At 38.1% G+C, this 22,661-nt stretch overlaps 3 protein-coding genes across 6 annotated transcripts; 1 reads left to right on the forward strand and 2 right to left on the reverse strand.

Annotated features, from left to right (window-relative positions):
* Positions 1-1,644: 1,644 nt before the first annotated feature.
* On the forward strand, positions 1,645-3,176 carry LOC112278888 (40S ribosomal protein S19-1-like). The gene is made up of 4 exons (NM_001378304.1): positions 1,645-1,793; positions 2,104-2,194; positions 2,450-2,633; positions 2,881-3,176. The coding sequence occupies exons 1-4, from the start codon at positions 1,716-1,718 to the stop codon at positions 2,954-2,956; spliced, it is 429 nt and encodes a 142-aa protein (NP_001365233.1). The 5' UTR covers positions 1,645-1,715; the 3' UTR covers positions 2,957-3,176.
* A 313-nt stretch (positions 3,177-3,489) lies between these two features.
* On the reverse strand, positions 3,490-5,434 carry LOC112278887 (uncharacterized). 4 transcript variants are annotated; one of them, XR_016498748.1, is made up of 3 exons: positions 5,172-5,429; positions 4,760-4,914; positions 4,331-4,471 (listed from the first exon to the last, which is right to left on the reverse strand). XR_016498748.1 is itself a non-coding variant. In XM_024512756.3 (2 exons), the coding sequence occupies exons 1-2, from the start codon at positions 5,353-5,355 to the stop codon at positions 3,723-3,725; spliced, it is 954 nt and encodes a 317-aa protein (XP_024368524.1). In that variant the 5' UTR covers positions 5,356-5,412; the 3' UTR covers positions 3,490-3,722. The 4 variants fall into 4 exon arrangements, 2 of the variants coding, with proteins under 2 accessions (XP_024368524.1, XP_024368525.1); XR_016498749.1 differs by having other exon boundaries at positions 4,354-4,492; positions 5,172-5,434; XM_024512756.3 differs by lacking the exon at positions 4,760-4,914 and having other exon boundaries at positions 3,490-4,492; positions 5,172-5,412.
* A 13,952-nt stretch (positions 5,435-19,386) lies between these two features.
* LOC112273467 (uncharacterized) lies at positions 19,387-21,141 on the reverse strand. Its single transcript, XM_024502305.3, has 2 exons — positions 20,641-21,141; positions 19,387-20,480 (listed from the first exon to the last, which is right to left on the reverse strand). Exons 1-2 carry the CDS (start codon positions 20,938-20,940, stop codon positions 19,656-19,658), a joined length of 1,125 nt encoding a protein of 374 aa, XP_024358073.1. The 5' UTR covers positions 20,941-21,141; the 3' UTR covers positions 19,387-19,655.
* Positions 21,142-22,661: the final 1,520 nt, after the last annotated feature.

Below are 22,661 nucleotides of genomic sequence, written 5' to 3' on the forward strand. Positions count from 1 at the left end.
CCCCCCCCCTTTTTTTAAAATTCTAAAATGTTTAGAATGAACATGAAAAATGATCTGTGTGATGTTTCCCAAATATTTAAGTGAAACCGTTCATTTTTGTGAAGTCAGAGAGGTTAGTTTTGTCGTAGCATAAAAGTCATTTTTAATTTCAACAATTAACATAGAAGCAAAGTTCATTAATTGTTGTATTCGTGTGAAATGATAAGTGTTTCAAAAACAAAAAGTATATAAACAAAAACGAAAAAAATTCTGCTAAGGTATGACCTGAAATTTTAAATTTTAAGTATAATATCAAACTTAATACAATAGTCATGATTATGTTGATTTGAACACTCAAACATGATGCAGCTAACTGATCCAGTATGCAATGAAGTCAAAACAAATGAATCAATCAAAGATTTGGGCTTGCTCAAAACCAACATCACCTGCATATTTCAATTTTGAGGTTTTTTTTTAGTCACCGACATTTTACTCTCAAAAGCTATATTAAAAAATTGTTTTGATTATAAATACTTTTCATATCATGTTTCAAAAGGACTACCAAATATTGATTGTTTTAATTTTATTACAAATAAGATGTGAAGGTGTAGAATAGCTCAAATCAAAATTTCTTATTAATGTGCACACAAAATTGGTTTCACATACATCATCAAAAATTTACGGATCAGCATCTACAAGATCCATAATGTCCCTACCTGGTTTTACAATGTAATTTAAAATCCCTTTTTTGTTGAGTTGGTCATGTGTGTTTGTGAACAAAATTTATCATTAAAATAAATAAACAAGTAAGTAAACAATGCAGATACATGTATACACTGAGCATGAGAATGAATAAATTTTCAAAGTGGCAGTAATGTACTTCAAAGTTAAAAACCCTTTGTCCTTGAACAACACAAGTCATGGTTTCATTTTAGTATATAGTGTGTAAAGTGTAGTCTTTTGCTACACAATATCAAATAATATACACAATTGATCAGTTTTTTTTTTTTTTTTTTTTTTTTTTTTTTTTTTGAATCATCGAGTTGATAATAAAATAAAATAATACGTCCTTTTGGTATTTTTGATGCATTTGATGTTCTAAAAGTTAAAGATAACACTCACGAAGTATAACATGATTTTTTATTGTCAATAAATCTCAGCCAATGTTTCAACAGTAAATGATTTGGTTTCGAAGCGCTCTTAAATTTCTACAACCGCAATGTCAAGATTTGTGGAAAAAACTGATAGTCCAAAACTTTTAAAAAATGAATCAAAAGACTTACACATCTCAAGGAAAGAAAGGCCCAACTCTGGTGAGTTACAATGAAACTAAATGTCATTTATAAAATAGTGAACGACACTGTCAAAAAAACAAAACTCGACTAGTGGCAAGAAAAGTGACCCACAAACTCCAACAATTTTTTTAATATTAGTTCACAAAAAAAGGAATCAACAGTAGTTTTTTATACGACAACTTGAGTTAACACGAACTGTAAACAAATCTGGAAACTCACCAGTTCACGCTGAAAGAGGGGTGATGAATGCGAAGCGCGCTTAGCCGTCGAATGCTACAAGTGGGTCAAGATCTGGCCGTTGAAAATTAGGGCTAGGAGGAGGGAGGAAGAAGGGTTTTGTGAAAGGCGATGGGTGGCCTCACTGAAGCTCTTTTTTCCACTTGCGAGTGTCTGCCGATCGAGCTACTGACCCTCCAGGGCGCCCATAGTCGCACCTCCGCCATGGCCAAAACTGTTAAAGACGTGCCCTCGCACGAATTTGTGCGCAACTACGCTGCCCACTTGAAGCGCTCTGGCAAGGTACCACTCTCGACGAATGCTTTTGGTGGGGTGGACCCCGTTTTTGTTTGTTTTTTTTCTGTAACTTAGGGTCTTCACGTTACAGAGGGGTGCACTTTTGTCGACACATTTGAGAAGTGCGGAAGGTGGCGAGGATTGGGATCTCGGGATGCACATGTGATTTCAGTTCAGTAGGGGTGTGTGACACTGAATTGGGTTTCGGGTGGAGTCGATTAGGGTTTTAGGGTTTTGGTGCTCTTTTGGTCCCGACTGTGTCCGTTGGTATTGGAGTTGCAATACCTAATAGATGGCTGTTTTTTCTCGTCTGCAGATTGAAGTTCCCGCATGGGCTGATCTTGTGAAGACCGCTACCTTCAAGGAACTTGCCCCTTACGATGCTGACTGGTACTACATCAGAGCTGGTATGTGTTGGTTGCGTTGGCAGAGTTCCTTGCTTTCTTGCGTATGTCCGTTATGCGTGTGGTCGCGATTCGTATTTACTTAGTTGGAGAAATTTAATCCTTTTGAAGGGACTAGTTCAGAAAGCTACACAAGTGTTTTTATTCCATTTTTAGTTTGAGCATGGTTAATGCATCGGGTTTGTTCTCTTACCTGTACATTGTTATTGCCGTACGGGCTTGAAACTCATTGCTCCATTAATTGCCTGATTTCTGAAGCCTCTATGGCGAGAAAGATCTACCTGAGGGGAGGAATTGGAGTGGGCGCTTTCAAGAAGATTTACGGTGGCCGTAAGAGCAATGGAGTTAGACCGTCTCACTTTGCCAAGAGCAGCGGTTCAATTGCAAGGCACTGCCTGAAGCAGCTAGAGGCTCTTAACATAGTCGAGAAGGATGTTAGGGGGTCAGTTCCTTCTGTCTCTTTTTCTTTCTCTGCATGTGCATTCTTAGGGTTAGGGTTTTGATTTGGTTTGGTAGGATCATGTACTACACGAATCAAATTACTTCGAATTGTTCTCAGAGCTTGAGAATCACTTTAATAAGTGTCTTGTGCGTTTGCTTAATGGTATCTAGTCAATGTCATGTGAAACTTCGCAACCTTTGCTTCTAGCTTGGTGTTTTTTTTCTGATCACTTTGTTGTAATTTGCAGAGGAAGGCGCATCACCTCTGATGGGCAGCGTGACCTTGATCAGGTAGCCGGACGCATTGCCATCGCTGCGGCTTAGTTACATGAATGTAGCAGTAGTACTGGTTGACTTGGGAAAAAAAGAAAATGCTTGAGCACCGTGTGCTGAGTGGGATTGTGGAGGGCGCTGCCATACATGACGTTCGATTTATGAACCGCATTGCAATCCATTATCTTGTTCTGTGTTGTGCAGCACTATGCATTTCCACTTCTCTGTAATCAAGATACTGTCGCTGATCCGGTACACTTTTTTCAATGTATTGTTGGAAGTATTATATCTAGCTTTCAATGGTTCGGTTTTAGCATGCTTGTTGTGGACGTCTGTTCTATACGGAATCTCGAATTATTAGGGTTCTCGCATGGCTGTGTCTAGCAGTACACGAGTAAACATGCAATGCGTATAATTGTTCAAAAGTCAGTGTGATGTTAAGAAAGCACGAAGTAATCACATCGAAAATAATGTTATGCATAAATCAGACTTAATCTTCCTTCCGTCCAAGGGACTTTATCCGATCCATTGTCAATAAAACCGAATCTTCAGTAAATTAAGGAGACAGCACAAGTACTCGTAGCTTTTCTGAAATGTAAGGCTCCGTCTGAAAATCGTTTGATTACCAGTTTTTCTAGAGGAAATGGTACGTACATTGCAGTTGTTATCTATCATCCGGTTTGAAATGTACTATTCCTTCAAGTTTTAAGTCTAGAAGAAGAGTGCATGATTCACCATCTAGCTCCTGCGTTACTCCCTCACATCCCAATTACACTGCCTCCGCAACGTATTTGCTTAAATTGATACGTTGTGGCCATCATTTAAATGCTTCTAAGCTGTTAGACAACATAATACATCCTAATCCCGCGGCTGAACCAACGACTAGGATACGAGCTCTATTGAAGTACGAGGCAAATCCTTTGGCGATCATAAGCGAGAGGGTAATGATGCGCAACCTGCTTCTCTCTTCAAGCTTCCCGAAAAAGGCTATAGGTTGGAGACCTTGCCGTAAAACAAACGCCAGCATGAACGGTAGCAATGTAACGGGTAAGAGCTGCCAAGTAGGATTCACAGATTGCCATGTAGCAAAGCACAACCCTGCCCCAACACATTGAACGCAGCCTAGCAGAACCAGACTCTTCTGAAAGCTCAACATCCGTTTCTGGAGAAAAGCAAGTGACTCTCGTAGCTCGTCAGCGACTGGAGATAAATCTCGTTCAACTGTTGGACCCACAATCTCCTCATGTTGAAAATCCTCCAGGCTTGTCTTTTGCACGGCTTCCTCTTTACCCTCTGCCACCGCTGTTTCTTGCTTTCGAGGTGAGGATGATACCTCAGTTGAGAAGTTGCACTTGGTCCATTGAGTACTCTTTTCATGCACATCCACGCCAGTCAGCGTCTGCAGTCCAACCCCCTTTGTGTTCCAATTCAGGAGCTTATTGTGATGACCACTGTGAATAGAGGCAGAGCCACCATCAAATATAGAAGCGGAGCTGACCCTACGTAAGGCAGGGAATTCTTTCAGAAAAGGTTGATGCCCAGCACTCGGAGTGACTCCACAAGGTTCTGCACATTTCGGTTCAATATCTGCAGGTCAACACAGCATCATATTATCTGATTCTACATGTAAACTTAGGAATATACATATATACATACATACAAACACACGTATAAATAAACAAATAAATAAATAAATAAATAAATTTGAACTTAGGAGTATCAAATTTACTTAGGCGCATGCATAGATAATCTTGTCGTGATCGAACGAAAAAATTGGGGGTTGATCAGCAGCGATAAAGGGGGCTAAGGGATGAAAACTGAAAAATCGTAACATTCCAGTAAAATGCTCACTACCAGGTTCAAAAGTACTGCGCTGGCGGCATCATATTTGTTCACGAATTCACCTTCTTCCCGGGAAAAACCTTGCAATAGTGTAGAACCATAATTCTGGTGCTTGTCTAAAATTTCAGTTCACGATTCCAATGTTACCTTCAAAGCCTCGTCTGCCACTGAATCAATCGTCTAAAATGAATCCGCACACAACTCACAGATAAAATCAAATTGGCGACCCATGAAGGCAAGACAAGTGACTCTGCAAGATCCTCTCGAATCCCAAGGAACCTAAGACTGGCCCTCACACGCATCAACTCATTGAACCCAATTTTTCCTCACTTGATTTTGGAACTGGAGTTAAGCATTTTCACTTATCACTCAAAAACCCAAAAAAACCCAAAAAACAAAGACAATCAAAGCTGTGAAAACAAACCAGGTGGCTCCACAAACGAGCTGCTGCTGCTACTTCGTGTTGGCTCTCTCCCGAGGCAGATCGCAGTCGCATCTTGATACCAATTTTGGGTGACGCTAGAAGTGGAAACTGAGGAGGAGATGGAGGACAAGCTGAAGCGGGAAGTGGCGAGCAGGCGGTGAAGGGATCGGATCGCCATAGCCATGAAACTCAAGCTTCGCACGCTCTGTTTGTGTTCCTTGCGGGGAAGTGACAGAGCTGCAGACACGCAATTCCAAGCCTATGGATGGATGGATGAACTTCACCACTGGGCCACATTCATTGCTAATATGGATGATCGAAAATACGGATGGATAGATGGATGAGGGATGACAGCAGAATGTGTGGTCGACGGATGAGGGATGACAGCAGAATGAGAAACCTTATTGCTCCGAATTAGTGTTGATAATTAGTGTTGATAATTAGTGTTGATAATTAGTGTTACTAATTACAAGTTGTGGCTTTGTTTTTGTTTTTTTTTTCTTTGTAATAATGTTCTAAAAATAATGATCATGTGCACATACACTTTCATCTTGTCAAAAATTAAAATTTATTTGCTTGTGCATGTGTATTTATTTAAGAAATTTTGTAGTAGCTAATTCAAAAACATGTAGTGCATGTGTTTTTTTCCAATTATGTATAAGTACACATACACACAAATATATATATATATATATATATATAAAGATATATGCACAATAATGATGAAGTGACCCAAATTTTAACTAAAGCGACCCACTCTATCTTAAACATTATTGCATCTTTTGATCTCCCATCTCGATTCCTAGTCCTTCCCAATTCCCAACTATTGCTAGAGACGGGGGGCAAGGGGATGGGAACATAGGGAATGGAGGTGACGTTTGGAAATAGGGGAATAATTAGAAATATGAGAATAGTTGAGAATAGGGCATGTGGGTTGATTTAGTAAAAATTTGGGTTGCTTTATCATTCCTCTGTATCATTCCTCTATATGTGTGTGTATATATATATATATATATATATATACAGTTTTTGCCATCATTTAGTTGATAAAATTAGTTTCAATGAAAGCTCAACCAATAGAACACTTGATTAAAGATGAATCAAATCAATAATGGTATACCAAGAATGATTTTCAAAAATAATTCAAAAACTACTTACAAAAATATTGTTGTTTTACCATTACATCTAAACTAGAAAAAACACATGTAAATAATGAAGGCTATACAATATCTTTAAATCTTCTTCCACGAGGTTATCTTTATATTTCTTAAAAGAAAATTACATGAATGTTTCTTAGTCTTCAAGAATCTAAGACTTTATCATGAATCCAAGACTTAAATTAACATTTTGAACTTTATCTTAAACATCAAAATGAAAACTAATAAAGAAAACTAACCCAATTCTAAGCTAATCCAATTAGAAACCATTTTTTATAAACTTTACAACTTGAAACTCCTATGTAATCTACTTATCTATTTCAACACATGTAAACCTACATTAAAATGCTACAAGAAGAAAAAAGAATATATATATATATAAACAAACAAACAAGTGAAGGAGATCGCTAGCAGTGACAGTGCATTCCTATTTCGAGTAGTCTACGCTGCTGGACATGAGCAGGATATGGCAGGAAAACATCAAACTCCTTGTGAAGAATGAAGCATCACTGACATAATTCAAAGCCAGAGAAATGCAAAAGAGATGCACTGCATGTGGAGGATTCTCCCTCCAATCCTATCACCCACTGTGACCTAAGGTCGGCAGCCATCCACCATGATTCCATGCCTTCTTAGAAAACCTAGACACGCATCCCGGCACAAGTGCAGCATCACTGGTGCTGTGAAAAAATGCGTGGTTAGTTTCTGAGCATCCCATAGTCAACATTAATATCCAGCCTATTCACTCCACCCACGCCCTTTTAACTTTGTTACTGGAGTTGCGGAGATGGAGATGAAGCCGCCGAGAGGAGGAGATCAGGTAGACGACGAGGATTGAGCATCGATCCTTAGCACTGGCTTGCCATTGTTCACTTTGTAACCCACATGGGTTGCGGTCTCTTGTATTCCATTGATGAAGACAAACGGGGGAGGTGGGGGATCTTCAAACCAGCCTCTTTCGTTTCATTAATAAATCGCAAAAGTAAAAAGAGAGTGTAACCCATAGTGCTGTGTTTATGTCAACGCTCGATGTCAACCCCGGAACTGTCACGAACCTTCCATGTGTTGTGTGCGTGTGTGGAGAGTCAACCCTAAACCTGGTATTGATGTCAAACATGGTTTCAAAAAACCTTTAATTAAGTGGTTTATTTTTTATTTTGCATGCTCGAAGGTCAACTCTTCAACTTCAGTAGTGCAGGAACTGAAGTCTGTCATTCATTGAGTACTAGTTCGAAGTCTACAGCATTGCAGAAAGACTCTAGAACATGCACCCAAACATGCAAAATATATGAAGCATTGCGGCGTTAGGATATTGCCGTTGTGTGCAGAAGAACGTTATCGTCTCAAGTTAAGATTTTGATTTTAACTTTGATTTTTACTGTGATTTATGATGACGGCAATTGTTTAATATGCATAAAAAATCAAACTTCATTGCTTGGGGTTGACACTATTGTTCAAGACCTGAGAGTCATTACCATTTGTTGGTAGTTTTGCATTCTGTGTTTTGTTGGTGTGCATTGACTAACGTATCTTTATTGCAGGCATTTATTGATATCAACAGGTGTAATTATCTACTTCTGTGTGTTAGTTTTGAATATTTTACATGTTAGTATAGACATATATGTATATATATATATATATATATAAATGTGGATTGTTAATGTATTGATTACAATTATATATATATATATATATATATATACATATATAGTGCTTTGGCATCTGCTTTGCACTTCTTTGCATGTTAGCAAAAGTGCAACACCTGACTAACATAGCATTTAAATTTTACTTTGGATAATCAATGTATCTCATTTATAACATTGGAAAAGAATTTATCAACATAGATGAATTTATTAGCTCTCAACAAAGTCGTTGTTTTCCTAGTCTTTCATGTTTCTTTGTCACAAAGTCCATGTTCTCAAGGTAAATTAATTAATTTATCTATATATAAATTTATCTAATGGTTTAGGTAGTTAAATCAAAATTAAAATTTGTATCAATTTGTTATATATTTGTTATATACATAAATTTAATTACTTTTTATTTAAATTAATTTTTTAGAAAATATATACAAAACCTATATATTTATAAATATTAATGATCTTTTATAAATATTTTATTTTATTTATTTTATTTCAATATATTAGTAATAAATTTTGCATATATATATATTGTATGATTAATATAATTTTAATTTTTTATTAAATGCCAAAATAATATCAAAATTAAAATCAAAATATTCATCTTTAATTTTATATATTTTTTGAACATATTATAAATGATCTTTAGAGAAGTAATATATTTATAACTTAAAATAGAATCTTTTAAAAGAATGTTAAATTAATCCCACTAATTATTAATTTGATCTATCTATTAAAACCATCATTGTAGCTCTTGTTGTATATCATAATCACCATATCTCTTAGTCTTGTTTCTGGCATGCATCCTTTGCCTCAACCCCTCCAACCCTTATATCTATTCTCGGCCTCCATTCTTCTTATCAACCTCTCCAAACAATAAGCAAGGACTATAAAGAATTACAATATATTTAAATCAAAACTATAAAAATAACAAAAAATAACTAAAAATATCCACACAACTCTCATATAAAAAAATATTATAATACAACTTATTCATGTGATAGTGACCAATTGAGTAATATAAGGTAATGATATCCATGCCTAAGAGGCTTTGTTGGAGTTTGGAGATTGCATCCATAAGTTTAATAAAGCAATCGTTCATGAGTCCTTGACTGGGAGTTCTAGAGCCTTACTACCACTCATTCAAAAGATCCTAATTATCATCCAAATATTAGGATTTTGATGAGAAGATGCCTAAACTAACTCAACTCTTCTTCCACTATGGCCATTGTCTTAGCAATCACCAATTATTATTTTTTATTTGTTTTTATTTATTTTTTTGTTTATTGTTTTGTTTTGTTTTGTTTTTTGTTTTTTTTTTTTTTTGTATGTGTGTGATATGCACAATTCTTTATACTGCCTTTACAACTTAAATGCTATACAAATTCCAACAATACTATTATCAAAAATATAAATTGTCTCTCTTCTTTTCTAAAATTAGATACAAGAAACCATTGCTATTCTTGATGTTATTGCTATACCTCTTGTATACACAATCTGTCAAGGACAAAGACTTGATGAGGGAAAATATACACAAAAGGCTATCTCGATATAATAAGTCAAAATATAAACAAGTAAGTATATTAAAAGGAAATTGGAATGGCTATCGCCACAAGACAAGAAACTAAAGACTCTTGAACCTGGACTAGAAGCAAGAAAGGAGTTGACAAGAGTGAAGAAGCCTTCACTCTTGTCTCTATATATACTATCTAACTAAGAGCTACGTGGCGACGTTCTATAGGACCTCCAATAGGTGTTGACTTTGTAGGGCACATGCCTTGACTTACAAGGCAAGTTTTTCTATGTGTGGGCCACATAGTTAGCTTGATCTTCAAGCTAACAACATGTGTGGCACATGGCCAACTTGTTGACCACGTTTCTAATCCAAAAAGTCAATTAAAGACACCTATGAAGTCAAAGTAGCGTCTAGGAAGTTTCTAGGAAGCTTCTATATTAAATATTATAGAATTAATTTACTTTTATCTACTTTTACTTACTTCTACCTATTTCTATATGTAATTATTAGCTTACATGATTATGACCATGACATTACCCCCCCTTCTAGAGACGAGTTCCACGAGGAGCGGTCATCATATGTTTAGGAAATCTATGATGCGACGAATTGTATTCGCCACATACTCTGATCTCTGTTCTCTTCGAAGATAATTGATAGGGCCTCTCAACCATCGGTAGTGTCCCATACCAGGGTGGGAAGACCACCCAGTTATTTGATCATTGTTGAGGCCTTCGTAACTTCCTTCGAATAGAATATTTGGAACACCATCAGGAGTTGTTCCTACCTCTAGCAAAATCACCAAACATCGGGAGTCCCTTCCCAAATCGTGATACCAAACGCGTTGTATCTCACCATCTATTCGAGGAAGAACATGTCGTTCTTGAAGATCTTCATCTCGATTGCGTCGTCTTGAAGGTTGTGACAATCGTAATGTCTCATCGAGCACGTCAGCAAACGAAGGTTCTTGAGTTGAATCCGCTAGTTGTTGGCTCTCCATCTAATTAGCATCACAAATGTAAAGAAGTTACAAACAAGGATAGGAAATTGAATGTTATCTTGCCTCAATCTTGTCTCTTTTATAAGAGAGATTTTCATCTTGGTTTTGATAGATGTCGTTGATGAAAAACTTTAACTTTAGCTGATGCATTTGCTAGATTCTTGGATGGCTCCTATGTGCGTTCACTAATATCATATCTGCGCCAATGAACAAGATATTCCAGCTTATTTCGGCGCCGCCTTGAATCTAATATCTCTTCTACCTCAAATTCTTGATTATTATCTATTTCTATAGGAGGCGGTGGCATTTGTCTTCTTCCTTGTATATCCACTGTCTTATATGGTTCAAGAAGAGATACGTGGAATATAGGATGGATCCTCATTGACTCCGGTAGATGTAACCGATATGCAACTGGGTTGATCTGTTCAAAAACAGAAAAGGGGCTAAGCCTACGATAGTCCAACTTGTCACAAGGTCGAGTAGTCTTGATATTGCGAAGAAGTAGCCATACCTTATCACCCACGTTGAGTTGTGGTTGCTCCTTACGATATAGATCTGTATTTATCTTTTGTCGTTCTTGAGCTTCCTTCAATTGCGTCTTCATTATTGTATGTAACTCTGACAACCGATTTGCCATATTATCTAACTGTAGGATAATCAACTTTTGAAAAATCAAAAGTATCAAGTCGTGGATGATAGCCATAATTGGCAAAGAAAGGTGTTTGTTGCATGGAAGAATGTACCGTATTATTATAAGCAAACTCTGCCAATGGTAGAAGGGTTGTCCAATCATCTTGTTGGTAGTTGATAGTACATCTTAAATATTGCTCCAAGACTTGGTTTACGTGCTCTGTTTGTCCATCAGTTTGAGGATGGAAAGCCGAAGATAGCTTTATGTCCACTTTTAAAATCTTCACAAGAGTCCTCCAAAATCTTGACACAAATTGAGTTCCCCTATCCGATATGATATCTTTAGGTAATCCATGATAGCGATAGATATTATCAATGAAAAGCTTAGCTGTTTCTTCACCTGTGATAGATTTTGTACATGGCACAAAATGTGTCATCTTGGTGAAACGATCTACTATCACAAATATAGAATCATAAGATCTTGAGCTTGGAAGATCTGTGATGAAATCCATAGAAACAGAAGACCATGGTTGTTCTGGTATAGGTAATGGCTGAAGAAGTCCGTAAGGTCGATGACGAGGAATTTTTGATCTTGAACAAATATCACATGATTGTACAAAGTCTTTGACTGACTTCCACATTTGTGGCCACCAAAAATCTCTTGATATGAGTTCCAAAGTCTTATTATATCCAAAGTGCCCTGCTGCTGGAAAGTCATGACATGCTTGAAGAACATGTAAAGGTGCTTCTCCTTCTGGAACATATAGGCGTCCTTCAAAATATAATAGATTATTCTTGAACTCGAACTTAGAAGGATCATGAGACTTGGAAGAATTATTCTCGATATCATAAACAAGAGGGTCTGAGGACATACTGGATTGGATTTGCTTAAGAAAAGTTGAATCAACAGTCAATGTTGATTTCATTGCTCGGAGATGAAATTGCTCCGGTTTCAAGAGGACCGTTCTTTGTTACTCAAAAGCTGCATCTCCTTCTTTTGGTGCAAAATAAGAACATCTAGATAGGGCATCGGACAAACCTTGTTGTTTTCCTGGCCGATAAGTGATAATGAATTCGAATCTTGACAAAGACATACTCCAACGAGCTTGACGACGATTCAATACGCGTGCTGACATGAAATACTCGAGGTTCTTGTGATCTGTATATACAGTGACTGGACTAGAAGCGCCTTCTAGATAATGACGCCATTCTTGAAAGGAATCCACGATCGCAAGAAGTTCTTTATCGTGGATCTCATAATTGATCTCGACTGCTGAGAATTTTCTTGAATAAAAAGCTATCAGATGAAGTTTGTCATCTGATCCCATTTGTGATAAAACTGCACCCAAGGCAAAATCTGATGCATCTGTTTCCATAAAAAATGCCTTAGAGAAGTCAACACGATATAAGACTGGTGCAGAGACAAACGTTGTCTTTAAGGCTTCAAATGCTGCTTCCGCTTCTTGATTCCATTGGAATTTATCTTTATTAGTCAAGCGTGTAAGTGGAGCTGCAACTCGTGAGAAATCTTTGATGAAGATCCGATAGTAATTGGCAAATCCCAAGAAACATTGGACATCTTTTATTGTCCTTGGAATCTTCCAATCCATGATTGTTTGGACTTTCTTAGAATCCATCATGAGACCATCATTTGAAATGATGTATCCTAAAAAGTCAACTTGAGTAGTGTGAAATACACACTTTTCCATCTTGGCGTACAATCCTGCATCTCTAAGTTTTTGTAATACTTGACGAACATGTATTTCATGTTCTTCGACATTCTTAGAATAGATCAGGATATCGTCTAGATAGCAGATGACAAAATTATCTAAGAATTCACGAAATACATCATTCATGAGATGTTGAAAAGCAGCTGGTGCATTCGTGAGTCCAAAGGGCATGACATTATATTCGAAATGTCCATACTTGGTTCGAAACGCAGTCTTCCATTCATCTCCTTCTTTGATCCGTACTAGATTATATGCTCCTCTTAGATCTATTTTTGTATAGATCTTAGCTTGATTCAACTGGTCAAGGAGTCCTGATATCAAAGGTAATGGATACCTGTTCTTGATTGTGATCTTGTTGAGTCCTCGATAATCAACACACATTCGTAAAGATCCATCTTTTTTCTTTACGAATAGAATTGGAGCTCCTGCTGGAGATTTTGAATGGCGTATGAAATTCTTCGCTAAATTCTCGTCAATATATGTCTTGAGTTCAGTCATCTCATCTTGCGATAAACTGTAAATTGGTCCAAATGGTGGCTGTGTTCCTTCCTTGAGGTCGATTGAACAATCATATGGGTGATGCTCAAGAAGAATATTTGCATTCTTTTTCTCAAAAACGTCTTGATACTCCTGATATTGACTTGGAATGCCACTTAAAGTCTTTACGTTTTCAGAAATAGGTGCAGCATAAATAGCAAAAGTTGATCCTTCTTTTGCTGCATGTATAAATGCTTTTGCACCTATCAGTGCGGGTTTTACTATACTAGACTTATAATTTTTTACTTGGTTGGTAGAACTATTAATAATGCTCTGGGAAAAGTCAAGTTTATGCGAATTCCAATCTATTCGAGGGTTATATTTTTCTAGCCAGGATAAACCTAAAATAACTGGATTGGACGGGGATTTAATTATGTTAAAAGCTATGTAGCTATCATGACCGTCTATTGTTACTTTTATAGGATGAGTTGCATGAGTGACATCTCCAGAAGACAAGGGACGACCATCTATGACTTCTACATGTACTGGTTTAGGTTTCTGTACAAAAGGTATTTTACGACTTTTAACAAATTGTTCATCTAAAAAACATGCTGAGGCTCCCGAATCTAATAAAGTAGAGGCTTTGTAATTCTTAGGTCCTAAATATAAGTCTATTATAAAACAAGGAGAGGGTTCTGATGAGAGGATAGGACCTTCATTAGGAATTGTACAAGGTTCCAGCTGCATGGTCCCTATTGTAGCTGGACGAATCCGTTTTCCGACATGTTGTTTTCTTTGGCCGTCGTTCCCCTCATTTTATAGTTGCGTCGTTTCTTTGGACAATGTTGAGCAGTGTGCTTAGGTTCTCTGTAATATAAACATAATCCTTCTTGACGACGACGAATCTTTTCTTGCTCAGTTAGGGGTTTAAAACGTACCGCGTCAATTTGCATGTCTTCTACTTCCAAATGTACGTTTGGCAAAGATGTTGATGTTGCCATTGAGTAATAACATTGAGGTTCCCGTGAATGATTTTCGGATCGAAATTTGAAAAGTCGATTATCACATTTTACCGCAAAATCAATTGCTTGACTCAAAGTTTGAGGATCAGGTAAGTTGAGCATCAATTTCTTTACTTCGTATTGCAATCCATAAAGAAATTGACTGATGAGTGCAGCATCATCCCACTTGATGTCAATTGCAAGTTGTCGAAATTGTGAAGCATACACTGTTACTGAGCGATTTTCTTGTCGCAGAGTTCGGATCTTATTTGTTGCAACACGAGTTGCATCGTGTTCACCATACATAGATCGAAACTCCACCAAAAAAGCTTCCAAATTGTCCAATATTGGATTTCGTTGTTCAAGAAAAGACGAAAATCACAATAATGTAGAACCAGAAAGTAGAGTACCAATAAACCTGACTTGTGATCCTGGAGTTGGAAAGCTTTGCAGTTGAAGTTCAATTGCCAATTATACTTGATTGATGAACCCTCGAAACTTTGATCTCGTACCATCAAATTTCTCAGGTAAGGTAATTCTTGGTTCTCTAGTGCTTATAGGGTGTTGTACAATTGGAGAAGGAACATGATTTGTTGTAGATGTTGAAGCAGCTCCGATCATCTCTATATTCCCACTTTCTCCTATTCTTGTTCTTTCATGTGTTGGTGAATTGAGTTGATGCATCGCAAGCATTAACTCCCTCATTTACTCTTGCATTTGTGCCATTGCACTCTTCATTTCAACAAGCTCTGCCATAATGACACTAAGAAGAAAAATTTGTTTGATACTGCTCAAGACAAAAGAAAAGAAAGACTTGATAACAAAGAAGATACTAAGAACAATATCAGTTTAGAAGTGGGTAATCCGCAAACTTCTAATACGCTTATGTCTTGTCAAGAGAAAGAGGTAATCCACTCTTACTCAAGAAAAACAAAGCTCTGATATTGTAAGTGTACTCTTGTCAATCTGTCAAGGACAAAGACTTGATGAGGGAAAATATACACAAAAGGCTATCTCGATATAATAAGTCAAAATATAAACAAGTAAGTATATTAAAAGGAAACTGGAATGGCTATTGCCACAAGACTAGAAACTAAAGACTCTTGAACCTGGACTAGAAGCAAGAAAGGAGTTGACAAGAGTGAAGAAGCCTTCACTCTTGTCTCTATATATACTATCTAACTAAGAGCTACGTGGCGACGTTCTATAGGACCTCCAATAGGTGTTGACTTTGTAGGGCACATGCCTTGATTTACAAGGCAAGTTTTTCTATGTGTGGGCCACATAGTTAGCTTGATCTTCAAGCTAACAACATGTGTGGCACATGGCCAACTTGTTGACCACGTTTCTAATCCAAAAAGTCAATTAAAGACACCTATGAAGTCAAAGTAGCGTCTAGGAAGTTTCTAGGAAGCTTCTATATTAAATATTATAGAATTAATTTACTTTTATCTACTTTTACTTACTTCTACCTATTTCTATATGTAATTATTAGCTTACATGATTATGGCCGTGACACAATCTACACCTACTACATCTCCATCATTATCACATGAACAATTGTTAGATAAGAACACCATGAAGGTATAGCTCAACTTCAATGTTTAATGTAGAATCTCTATGTGGCATAATTTTGTGAAGTAAAAATTGTGGACCTTCTCCAAATTGTCCAAAGATAGCTTTAGCTTCATAATATGTTTTATATGATCCTTATTTATGCCAAAATCTAAACTTCTATATTAGATTTCCACAAATCCTATACCAATATGCTTCAAAGTGCTTCTTGTGCTACTTATTGCCACATTGCAAAAGATTGTTGTAATCCTTTACATACAAATGCTAAAATAAAGAAAACTCATGACATGCAAGCAGTCCTATATGCAAGTCCTATAAGTGTATTCACGTGCACTATCTACTCCATGGTGTCTCTCATGTGCTTTGTTGTACTCAAACTTCCTTCAACTACATTGTTAAATAAGCATTTTACATTATAGTGTCTTTTTATAAGATAAATATGTACATATTTTTAGACTATATTAATTATTTTTATAATTTTAATATAAGTATATTACAATTTTTAGCATTCCACATTCATTGTTTAGAAGATTGGAATACAAGACAAGGAAATCATGGTTGAAAATGAAGATTGGAAATTAAAAGTAAAGTTGGGAAGATTGTGATAAGGAATGGGAGATACAATGCTAGTTATGATGAATAAATCAAATTATCGATTGATAAGGTCAATTTAATATTTTCTACTCTTTATTGATATGTTTTATAATTTTTATATATATTTTTCAAAAGAATATTTTTTTATTAATATATGTGTATTGATATAAAAAATTAATACTATCATATGTTTTTAATTTTTAATTCTTAAATTCTTAAATTAGATATTTAATTTATTACTATAAAATATAGATATTACTAATATTATTATTTTTTGCTATTGTCATTACATCTTGCAGTCCATAATACTATTTTAAAGTATTATAAGAATGACTAAACTCTCATGGATGAATAAAATGTAAATATGTCTATTGATTATGTTTTATACTCTAAACTTTATAAGTGCCAATCTATCTAAAGCCCTCAATTCTTTGAAGGTCAATAATTTATTTTTACATAGTTTGAATTGAAGTTTCATAATTTTTATCTTAGATAAATTGGATATATAGATTTAGGGCTATGTATTCATATTTATGCTTTAACAATGCATGAGAATTTATTCATTTCTACAATATTTTAGATAGTTTTGTCTATGAAACAGATAGTAGGTTGTGGTGGCATTAGAAATATCCTAAAATTTTGCTTAGAAAACTACTAGTTATGTTATTTATATTTTTCACCTGCTTACTTTCTTTTATTTGTTTTAATATTTACATCTTATTTTACATTTGTTTTTTTTTTCATATTCTAATTTCTTTGGTTATATACATATTGTATTTTATAATGTGTTTATATATATATATATATATATATGTATATGGATACTAAATAAATAGCATAAACACCTGCAATACCAAAATAAATGTGTATTGAATGACGTGTTTTTCTTTCATTCAATAGACATAACTTTTAGCATATGTTTCTTTCTTTTCGAGTAATTATACTGTGTTCATTTCCACATCGTAGCTACAATGTCCACTCTAATTTTGGTCAGCATCCTGCTCATCTTTCACGTGCTCTCTTTTTACAAATTCTGTACACGGATATTCTAAGTCTGCATTTCATTCCTACAAATCATCAACATCAACGAGATGTTTACAAACAAATACCAATCCAAGAAATGATACACCTTGTGAAAAGCACACAACACAAAATCCCAGCACAACAGTAAGAAAGAAAGAAAGAGAGTACTCTGACCGCAGAATCAATAAGACAAGAACGCAAAAGACAAAAGGGAAACAAAAAGGAGGAAGGAGCCCTAAAAGTAAAAGATGCAGGCTCTGTCATAAACAGCAGCACCACCTTTAAGGCGAAGCTGGCTGTGGGGCCACGTTCAGGTCGGCGTCGGCGTGAATAGGAGCGAGCGAGGGCCGTTGTGGACGACGAGGAGGCGACGAAGGTGATGGCGAAGGTTGGTTTTGTTATTGCTAGTATTGGAAGCATCGGAGCTCAAGTGGCAGTAGGAGTAGGAGGAGTGCGAGTGTTTGATGGTCCCCATCGTGGCCTTCACTGCTTGCCTGCCTGCCTGCCTGCCCCACCCTACAATCTCTCTCGCACTCGTCTCACATGCTTTAAGCTTCGCTTACTGCAAGAAAATCTGGTCACAGAAAGGTCCGGAGCTAACACGGCGTTGCCGCTACCGTCGATTCAACGTGGACGGTTGCGAATTCCAAGCAATAGATTGACGCTTTTGACTATGGACTTTGTTTTATAAGACTTTCGGAGTTACGGTGGCAGCTCCATTCGTGCGTACGCGTTGCTTTGCAGTGGCTTCTGGTAATTTAATGCTGCGGATCTTTTGGTGTTCCCCGCATATTATCCGTGCAACTTCACCGAAAATTGGATCCGCTGCCCCCCTCCTGAACCCTTGACCCAGCTGCCAGGGATCCCCGAATTGTCGGTGGGAGCTCGGATTGTTAGTTAAGTGTGGGCTTCGTGTTTCGTTAGCATTGGAGCATTCTCTGCATACGTGGGTTGACTTGGACTTTGTGGTCTGCAACGTGTCGAATTTGTCGATGGCCCACGATGTTTGAGTCGCCTGCTGGTTTTTCTCGACTGATATTTTATTGCGCTCGCGAACTGTCCAGAGTCCTCAATGTGGATGGTGGAAGGTTGAGTTTTCTGGCCTCGAGGAGGGAAGCTGTGATTTCTCGTCGGGCACATTTCGGCAGGTGTGAACGACTTATTCGTCTAGTCAGACCGCGTAGATAATTTTAAACGAGAGAAAAAAAAATGTGAGAATTTCGCTGGATTTCATGCTTTTGAGATTTAAACAGTCTCAAATCGTGTATGTTCAGTAGAAAGAAAGAAATGTAGTGACATTGCAATAAATAAATTAATTAATTAAGAGACATCTATGTTTATTTCCTTTTATGAGTACAAGTTCTCAGTGTGGCTGAATTTTAAAACTTAAGAGAGATTCCGACCGACAGTGTACCCCAGCTTTACGGAGGAGTAGAGCTACAAAATTCAGTGGTCTGCTTTTTCTGCAAACAAGGAAATTAGGTTCTCACTGCCAGTTTGTAAACACAGTTGCTATTAACTGATCAGGAGCATGTGTAGCCATGTCTGCAACCGAATAAAAGCTCCGATCAAATTTACCAACTGCGCGCGCGTATTTACAAACTGCAACGTGAGGATGAAGGTGGTAATTTCGAGGTAATAGAAAGTGCTACTTCCAAGGCTAAACCGAGTGTGATAATGGGCTCGTACATACTATCGAGAACCCGCACTAAAAGTGTACAGATATCACCATTGAGAATGACATACCCTGCAAATGAACTGCACTTTCGGGTACTGTTTTCGAAGCACCAAATCCACAAACGTTCCATGAGAATGCAAAAAAGGTCGAGCATGTCCAACTGAGGCCAGTGATAACGCTCAAATTGCACGTTGCAATGGAAACGAACTCATGATACATACTGCAGCTTAAGGAGGTCTGCAGAAGATTTACTGCTAACTTGGATGTATAATATACAACAATCGAGGTTGCGTTCTAAGACGTGATGGGCACTTATGGCAAAACCCGCCTCAGCTCCGACGAAGCTTAAGTAAAATGTGGAGCATCTTTCTTGTATGGTACGAGGCACAGAGATGGCTACTGCGCAACGAACTTCAGAATCGAGTCTTAAATCTAATCTGCATCTAACTCCGGCGCTACTTCATCGTCACCTTCTGTCGGCTCTAAACTGTTGGTCGCCTCTATGTCTTAGTCTCTTGGAAGGAGGAGCCGCACTAAAATCTACAGGAACTTGACTATTACATCTGGGACATCGAGGGTCGCCTCTGTTGAGCATCACATACATGAGGCAGCGCGTGCATGCTCCCATTACTAGTGAATAGGCGCTAGAGCCGATCGCATTCGGCTCAAATGTTACGCTTTCCGCTTCGTCCACCCTGAGAGTCGATTTGGAAGATGCGGATGAGCTGCTAGTAGAAGGAGAGGCCCCAGACGGTTCTGAGCGAGGGGAAATGAGTGATGAGAAGGTAGAGGAGAGGCTCTGTTTGAGGCGAGGTCTTGAAGGCTTCTCCTCTACCCTTTTCAATGCATTCTGGATCATCTCCATGGTGCACACGGCTTGTTCCTGACGGCGAATAGGAGATTCAGCCGATGCACCAGTGGACAGATTCAGGTCCAGCTCCAAATTCAAATCCATTGAGACTTGCCTGGCTGCTTTGGGACTGCTACCGGAACTGCCGCTCAATGATGCCAGACCACAGTCATCACCGTTCAGATTCCACAGCTGCTTTCGGCCAGATGAGGAAAGTAGATGGCTGCAGTTGTTTTGTCTACCATCGGAATCACGCAGACTTCCAGAAGACGAAGAAGACGATACTCTCAGTCCAGCGTCTTGCTTGAGCTTCTCCGACTCCTTACTGCTCAAGAACTCATGAGCAAGTGGTGCGCAGACCGATTCAGTGATCCACGTGTCACAGGGTTCTCCAAAACTGCTCTCATCGGAGTTTTTGTTTACCAAGAAGAGCTTTCCAGTCTGCACTAAGACAAATTCACCACTTTAGGAGCTCGTTTCAAACGACACACAGGAAGTAAACAAAACACAAGAACTAAAACAGTCTGCAGGGAAACCGACACCGAGCGTACTCGTCGAGCCCTCACAAACTATTAACAAGGCGGTCGTCGAAGCAAAATACCTTGAGGTCGAGGCATTTCTCCCAGCCGGAGGGAACGGGTGCATCTCCAGAGTCAAGTTCAAGCTTGAGCTCCGGTGCAGAAGTCGATTCCAGCTGATTGAATCCGGAGAAGGACGGTCCCGTTGCTTTGCCGTTGCCAAGCAGGTCTAAGGTAAATGCTGCAATCCCAGGAGAATGACTCATCTGTCCCATCGTTAGCTGCATCAGCTGCTGCGCATCCGCGCCCCACGCACGCTTTTTCACTCTCACCGCGTCGGCCTCTACGCGCCTCCACGCCGCTACTTCCGTTGCCACGGCCATCTCTACGCACTTCCCCTCAACTGCGATAGGACTGAACCCTATCTATGGTTCACTCCAGCTTCGTCCCGAGCTCTCTCTCTCTCAAGAGTTCTCAGATTTGCCTCACAGCGCACACAACTAGTCAACTTCAAGGTCAAGACGTCGGTGACTGATACACACAACTAGGTACAGTACAACGTCAGTCCTCTTCACATCTCTTCTTCGCTGGATCTCAGTTATCAACTATTAGACCACCTTTCTGGTCAAGTATTAATACCCAACTAGATGATCCACCTCGTAGTCAGTGGAGCCAGGCCAGCCGCCCCGCACTCTCATGACCCAAACCTTTAGCGGCTCCGATTTTTTAAATGAAAAACGGCTGTATGTGCTAAATTTTCCACCCTGGGGGCAGCATTAATGATACCTTTTTTCTCTCTCTCTCTCTCTCTCTCTCTCTCTCTTTCATAGGCCTGCCTGTCTAGAGCCGACGACGCCCAGATGAATGGGTTTGGTAACGATTGTGCTTTGTCATGCTTGGCGATCCATGCCAAATTGAATAGCAGCTGCTCAGGCTTTCTGGTCCTGCAGCTTGATGTGGGCGTGGAGTTCGGAGAGCTCTTGGAGGGCTGACGATGCAACCCGGGATGGGATCATAAACGAGGGACGACCTTTGCTTGTGTGCCGCACTGCTGAGCCCGTAGCCACCGCTGAAGCCCATTTATGATGCTCTTTCTGAGTTGTGTGCGTGTGTGGGTGTGTCTGCAAGTCTGTTGTTTTTTGCTCTCTGCCAGGCTTCAGCTTTTCTCCTCCTTTTGCTCCACCTGTCTGTGAATTTCACTAATCCCCCCACCTTTGCGATACATATGGTGTGTGTATTCATTGTAGGTTCAGAGTAAACAAATAATCCCTCGACTTAAGAGGAGTAAATTAAGAGAATGCAGAAATAAGAGTTGGCTGTTTACAAGTGAAATCGAACCACATCCTCCGCTATTTATTTTATTTAATTAATTTTGTGTATATGTATGTGTATATATATATATATATATATATATATATGAGTGTGTGCACATATGCATTGAATGAGTAAGTGTTGGGGGGTAATTTTGGAGTTGAGGCTAAGGAAATTGTAGACTGATGAATGAAATAAACTGACTTTGAATATGCTCTAAAAATGGATTTCAAAAGAAGGAAGTTGAATTCGGAACAACAGAAATAGGAGATGTACTTTTGGCTACTTTTCGATCATGCTGCACTTTGAACTCTGATGGAAGAAGCTTGATTAATGATGCATTGAAGTCTGGACTTCAAGGGTTCTGTTCTAGAATCTTAGTAAGAAAGCCTTGCAGCCCAGCTGTTTTCTTTTTATAACGAAATGAAACTAATAATACATAGCACTTTACTGACATTCAGTTAGCCTCAACTTCAAATGCAAGGCAGGTGCAAGTTGTTCTGGTGGTCAGTGCTGTGAACTAAAGCATTAGATATTGGAATTCCTACAATTTTTCATTCAGTGTTACAAAAAATGAATAGAGTATTGATTTCGTCTTATGAGTTCAATATCACACTTGAGTTAAGAAAATATGAACATACTTACGAAAGTGCATACCTTGAAAGAGGCTTGCACATTCAAAATATAAACAAACTTCAGAAATATACAACAAATTTAGATACTAAACAAAATCACTACCTCTATAGATGTATTAAACCAAGATTTGTTGTAAAAAGCTTGAGTATTTGAGGTT

Source organism: Physcomitrium patens, chromosome 2 (assembly GCF_059467195.1).
Source record: "Physcomitrium patens ecotype Gransden chromosome 2, ASM5946719v1, whole genome shotgun sequence".
In the NCBI taxonomy this organism is placed as follows: domain Eukaryota; kingdom Viridiplantae; phylum Streptophyta; class Bryopsida; order Funariales; family Funariaceae; genus Physcomitrium; species Physcomitrium patens.